General features: G+C 51.3%; 2 protein-coding genes and 1 pseudogene across 2 annotated transcripts; 1 reads left to right on the top strand and 2 right to left on the bottom strand.

Moving 5' to 3' along the window:
- Positions 1–997: 997 nt before the first annotated feature.
- Positions 998–1,902, bottom strand: LOC112897535 (chemocyanin-like). The gene has a single exon (XM_025965848.1). It carries the CDS (start codon positions 1,744–1,746, stop codon positions 1,171–1,173), a length of 576 nt encoding a protein of 191 aa, XP_025821633.1. The 5' UTR covers positions 1,747–1,902; the 3' UTR covers positions 998–1,170.
- A 1,501-nt stretch (positions 1,903–3,403) lies between these two features.
- On the top strand, positions 3,404–4,403 carry LOC112896835 (annotated as a pseudogene).
- A 37-nt stretch (positions 4,404–4,440) lies between these two features.
- On the bottom strand, positions 4,441–5,491 carry LOC112897210 (uclacyanin 1-like). The gene is made up of 2 exons (XM_025965456.1): positions 5,255–5,491; positions 4,441–5,045 (listed from the first exon to the last, which is right to left on the bottom strand). Exons 1-2 carry the CDS (start codon positions 5,418–5,420, stop codon positions 4,519–4,521), a joined length of 693 nt encoding a protein of 230 aa, XP_025821241.1. The 5' UTR covers positions 5,421–5,491; the 3' UTR covers positions 4,441–4,518.
- Positions 5,492–6,067: the final 576 nt, after the last annotated feature.

Here is a 6,067-nt window from a genome sequence, read left to right as displayed (position 1 = left end):
ATGTCCCCGTCGAGGCCTCATCAAGCCCTGCTGGTTGAGCTTTTCTTAGCGTTGTGTTCATTATCTGTGAACAAGAAAGACACATGGCCAACCACATCTCAATTATTTAGTTAGGCATGTGCACATCTCAATTAGATGCAGATTACTTATGGCTTATATAGATTTATTTTCTGTTTCTCAGAATTCGCATTTCAGTTTTAGAATAATGTACAATGTGTATATACTCATGATCTATTACATACATGTTTATTTACCATTTTGTTTGCAATGCAAGATGGCTCGCACTAAGTTGCAGCTCGTTGCAAAGATGTTTGTATGTGCATGTAAATTTTTGCATGTTGTTACTTGTACTTAACAAGATTCTGCATATTATTAACAGTTGTTTTACATTGTGGTTATGTGACCGACCACAGGCTGCTGCACGTAAGACGGCTCCGGTAACCGGAGGAGTCAATTAAGAAGCCTCGCCGTTACCGCCCTGGAACGGTAGCTCTTCAGTATGTGCAGCAGCACAGGCACAGCTAATTTCATTTCACTTCCGGTGATTATGCATGATTTGTATTCCATGAAAATTACTATCTTAGAATTTAACCTAAACTTCATGCATGTTTATTTTTCTTTTATTTGCACCTCTCGATCTCCTCCTCCAGTGAAGTTCGCAAGTACCACTGCTCATTGGGAAGATGCCCTTCCAGAGGCTGGTCAGGAAGATGCCGAAGCCGTGAATTTTGATACAATGCGAGAAATAATATGACCTTTTCCATGATCTTGTATAAATGCATCAGCTTTTGGAAGTTTCTAATGTGCCAGCGTAAGATAAGTAGAGACTAAGGAACATACATCATCAGCACATACAGTTTTAGAGACAGTTTGTTTTATGCAGCCAGCAGCAGCTTATACGACAAATTAGGTGCAGTTGATTTTTTGCATGCTTTTGCAGACTGCAATGACCACACCTAATACTGCCTGAAGGTTTCGATCTCTTACCTGAACCAAATAATACCCAAGATATCTGACTTGAAATTCATTGATCTCAATTACATATCATACGATCAATAATTCATAACACCATATGTCCAACAAAAGCCGTGCACCGTGCACCTATCACGCGTCACAGCACACAGTGAACAATATAATGCAACAAAATTATCTGTGAGGCAACCGTTGGCTCTAAAAGAAAGCCATGAGACCAGCCACGACAACTGCCAAGCTGAACCCGAACAGAGGCTGAACAGCAGCCGGCGCCGCTGAGCTCGACGGAGGCGCCGCTGCTGGGCCGCCGGCAGCCGGGGCCCTGGCGCCTGGTGTCGCCATCGGCGCTGGAGAAGGAGCTGCTGCGGCGTTGGGCGCGCCAGCGGTGGCATCAGCTGCCTCGACCCTGACGGCGAGCTTCATGCCGCCGTCGCAGTGCCCGGGCACGCCGCAGATGAAGTAGCGGGTGACCCCGCCGGCGGGGAGCGGCACGGCGTCGTCGCCGGTGGCGAAGGTGGCGAGCGGCGCGGAGCCGGAGCAGGCGTCGTAGTCCGCCCTGCTCACCTCCACCACGTTGTGCGCGGCGCGGGGGTACCTGAACACCAGCCGGTCGCCGGCGCGGAATAAGCCGACGCCGGACGCCCAGCGGGTGTAGTTGGTCCGGAGGTCCCACGACCCCGCCGGCGCGCCGACGGTGTAGCTGGCGCCGCGCGCCGTCCCGAGCACCGCCGCCACGGCCACCGCGACGGCGAGGAGAGCTCTAGCGCTCGCCATGGTGATCACCGTGGACTTGCTGCAGCCGATTGCTTTGACTCTTTGAGAGAAAACGATGCAATTGAATGCCGCCACGCGCTAAGATGGATTGATGGTGGGATGATGCTCGACCACTCGCTTGATTGGAGAGATGCAGAAGAACCGAAGAAGAAGAAAACTTGGTTGGTTTGGCTGGGATGCACGCTGGATCGAGGCTATATATATAGGTGTTGTCTGTTTGGTGCAGCCGCGTGATCGATCGATCTTGGGAGGGAGTCGAAGCGATTGAGCTGGTCAGTGACTGCGTTGGTGCTAGGTCAACGTTGGACTGGATCGCTCAGGCGTGTAGCTGTTTTGATGCGTGGACTGGTCGTCGACACACCAATGGAGGCTGCGGCATATTAGCCGAATGAATCCGTGCAAGGTCAAAGATGTTTGTGACAAAATATTGTTATCATAGTCATGTTTAAAAATATTATGTTTTGAATATCATATAAATGACATATTAATAAAGTAAAACTGCCAGTTGAAGTATTATTATTGTCCTAATGAAACAAAATATGCTTTTAAATTTCAAACCCACGGCGTGAATCGAACCTACATAAAAAAAATAACAAAAGAGATAATTGTGTTACATTTGAAAACATTTTCCAGATGTAAAAGGAATCCCATAAAGTGTGAATTTTATATTTCGACATTCAGTAATCAGAAAGGTTCTAAAATATTTTCTAGTAACATTTAAGTGCCCTAATTCTTTGTGATTTATCATACCCTACCCTTCTGTGTCAACATTCTCGGTTCTATTCTACGTACTCTTGGCTAGAATCCTAGAATTGACTGCTGTGATGTGCAGCTTCTACTTTCACCAATTTGGAAGCCCATTAGCTTATTTGTTATGCAAAATAAGTCCTATGCATGTTGTAGGCTGAAATTAGGGCTGCTTTAATATTCTGGAGCTTCGAGAGCTATTCTGAAAAGCTGCCACTATATAGCTCATCCCCAACTCGGGAATAGACAGGGTGTTTTGTTCTTATCCATTGGAGAGAGAGCTAGGGCTGGGGAGAGGAAAGGAGAGGCTTAGATCCACCAAATCTATCCAATAGAAAGTGAAATCTGTGGGGGATTTGGAGCCTTCCCATCCTTGTTGCTCCCACCTCATATAGTGGATTGCTCGCCGCCGCCCGTGGTTCTTCCCCGCAAGGGATTTCCACGTAAATCTTGGTGTCTACTCTCGATTCGGTGCTTTTCTTGCTATTTGTATTGTTTAAGTCACCATCTTACTTTACTTGCTATTGATCTATATCCTAAGTGGTTGCTTGTATGGGTAAGTTGGCATGAGAGGCATATGTGTGTTCTTTGATATGTTGATATAAGATGATGGGAATTGATGTTTTGGTGAGCTAGCTTCTGCATGATGTCGTGCTGCTGAAAATTGCACGAGTACTTCTTTCATGGAAGCCGGTCCGGATTCGGAGTCCGCTTCTATTCCCTTGACGAGGGAGAAACCCCGAATCCTGTTGCCCGCTGAGCGCTGAAGCCGATTCGGACTTAACACCCGAGGAGAAGCCTCCATATAAAACGCGATCCAGAGGGCAGGCCGTTTCCATCAAAGCCAAACGCCACAAATTAGAGCAGCGCTAGCTCATCATCAGCCAACAACCTCGACGTGACAGCGACCATGAGGGGGACGACTTCGAAGCTGCCTCTCCTCGCGATCTTTCTCTCCTTGCTGCTGCCTCCTGCTGCCATCGTCCGCCGTAGCTGCCAAGGCCATCGACGCCTGGAGCTGCCCGACGGGCTGGTCGGCCCCGAGAGCGTCGCGTTCGACCGCCGCGGCGCCGGGCCCTACGTCAGCATCTCGGACGGCCGCGTCCTCAAGTACGGCGGCGAGGGCGGCGCCGGGTGGACGACGTTCGCGTACAGCCCGAGCTACACGAAGAACGGCTGCGACGCGCAGTCGGAGCTCCCGGCGGTCGCCACGGAGAGCTCCTGCGGCCGGCCGCTGGGCCTTCGGTTCCACAACAACTCCCGCAACCTCTACATCGCGGACGCATACATGGGGCTGATGCGCGTCGGCCCCAACGGCGGGGAAGCGACGGTGCTTGCCACGGAGGCCGGCGGCACGCCGCTGCGCTTCACCAACCGGCGACGTCTGTTTCACGGACAGTAGCACAACGTACACGAGGGCACAGCATCAGATGGTCACGGCGTCGGGAGACTCGACGGGACGCGTCATGAGATACAATTGGCGGACTACCAAGGTCACCGTGCTCCTGTCCGACGTGACAAATCCTAACGGCATCGCCATCAGCGCTGACAGGAGCCACCTCATCGCCGCCCTTACTGGACCATGCAAGCTAATGAGAGATTGGATCAGAGGACCTAAGGCCGGCACGTCCTTAGGTCGCTAATGGGAGAAGCACGAGCTCCCATTTGGTTCCAATAGCCACTTGGTCGCTATAAGAATCGGCGCTAATGGTGAAAAGCTGCAAGAGATGAGGGGAGACCAACCGAGATGGTGGAAAGAGAAGATGGCAAAATATATCTTGGATCCGTGGAGTTGTTGTATATCAGTATTGTTACAGTAACTAGGACTAGAATAAATTTTAATTATATCATATTAGCTCTGTGTTCTATTAAATGGTATTTTGTAAGAAGTCATTAGCATCGATCTGTCCCTGTTAATAACTTTGCTTGATTCAGAGATCAACTGTGTAACATAACGACGTCTCATATCATAAGAGTAAAAAATGAGTACACGTAAGTGAATTACAAAAAAGACAGCCGTTGACTCTAATGGAAGGCCATGAGTGCAGCCACGGCAGCGCCCAAACCAAGCCCCACTAGAGACCCAACACCAGCCGGCGCCGCCGCAGAGCTCGGAGGAGGCACGGCCGGCATGCCGCCGGCGGCCGGGGCCTCGGCGCCTGGCGTCACCATCGGCGGAAGCGCAGCACGAGGGGCCATGGCCGCTGGCGCTGGAGTAGCCGGAGCTGCTGCAGTCGGCGGACGCGCAGCGCGAGGGGCCATGGCCATCGGCGCCGGAGACGGAGACGCAGTCGGCGGGCGCGCAGCACGGGGGGCCATGGCCACTGGTGGAGCTGGAGCGCTGGCGGCCTCGACTCTGACGGCGAGCTTCATGCCGCCGGCGCAGTGGCCGGGCACGCCGCAGATGAAGTAGCGGGTGACGCCGCCGGCGGGGAGCGGGACGGTGTCGTCGCCGGTGGCGAAGGTGGCGAGGGGCCTGGAGGCGGTGCACGAGTCGTGGTCCGCCTTGCTCACCTCCACCACGTTGTGCGCCGCGGGGGAGTACTTGAACACTGCATATCCACGTGACACGTGTCAAATCCATGGCAACTAAAAAAATTCATACGATGGCATTTAAAATATAACTTTTATTTATGCAACGCTAGTGTACCCTTCTTTATGCATAAGTGAGTATTATGTTATTATTATTTAATTATCTATATAATTATATATACTAGAATTAATTCTGCGCCGGTGACAAAGAGTAGTAGGGATTGCGTACCAAGCTGGTCGCCGGCTCGGAAACTGATGCCGGAAGCCCACCGGGTGTAGTTGGTCTGGAAATCCCACGACCCAGCCGGAGCACCAACGGTGTAGCTGGCCCCGTGCGTCGTCCCGAGCACCGCCGCAATGGCCACGGTGAGGACAAGGAGAGCTCTAGTCGCCATGGCTGTCTTCGTATATGCTGCTTTGTGCCTTGATTGAAGACGATGCAGAAGACGAGAAGAGAGCTGAAGGTTTGGGTTGAGGTTTCGGTTGTGGGATTGGAGCAAGGGTTTATATAGGCCCCGACGTTAGGTGTGCAACCGCGTGACTGGGAGATCGTTGGCGTGGTCACTGCCGACTGTGCGTGGCCACCGGCCAGTGTGAGAGCTGAGCAGGTCGCCGCATAAGCTGGCGCTGGGTCTAACGGTGGACTTGGACTCGCTCACGCCTGTGGCTGTCGCCCGTGCCTGGACTAGTGCTTTGTCCCCGCCACAGAAGGAGCCTGGAAACGTTCGTGAAAACGGTCAAAGATGACGGGCTTATCGGTGGATCATACGCCACGAGAAATGGTACGATCTCTTCTTCTCTTTTTTTGGACACGGAAATGGTCTCGTTTCGTTTTGTCACCAGACTTTTCATCGAAAAAGAGAAATATTGCTGCTTCAAAAACAAAAGAAAAAAAGAAAAATATCACCGAACAAATGGCGATATTTTACGGTTGGGTAAGGCGCATCAGTACATAGGTATTGTCTAGTTCCCCAAATAATTTATTTACATATTTGAGCCTCTAAACTTGTTTGCTCATTATGCTGCTCGTTGTTCAGGCACG

This window comes from Panicum hallii, chromosome 6, assembly GCF_002211085.1.
Source record: "Panicum hallii strain FIL2 chromosome 6, PHallii_v3.1, whole genome shotgun sequence".
NCBI classification, from domain to species: Eukaryota; Viridiplantae; Streptophyta; class Magnoliopsida; order Poales; family Poaceae; genus Panicum; species Panicum hallii.
Note: the sequence above shows the minus strand (reverse complement) of the source record. Positions and strands in the feature narration are given on the sequence as shown.

Coding starts and splice junctions, on each gene's coding strand:
- LOC112897535 (XM_025965848.1), bottom strand. CDS start 1,746: ATGGCGAGCGCTAGAGCTCTCCTCGCCGTCGCGGTGGCCGTGGCGGCG.
- LOC112897210 (XM_025965456.1), bottom strand. CDS start 5,420: ATGGCGACTAGAGCTCTCCTTGTCCTCACCGTGGCCATTGCGGCGGTG. Junction 5,046..5,254: donor CCGAGCCGGCGACCAGCTTG/GTACGCAATCCC, acceptor GTGGATATGCAG/TGTTCAAGTACTCCCCCGCG.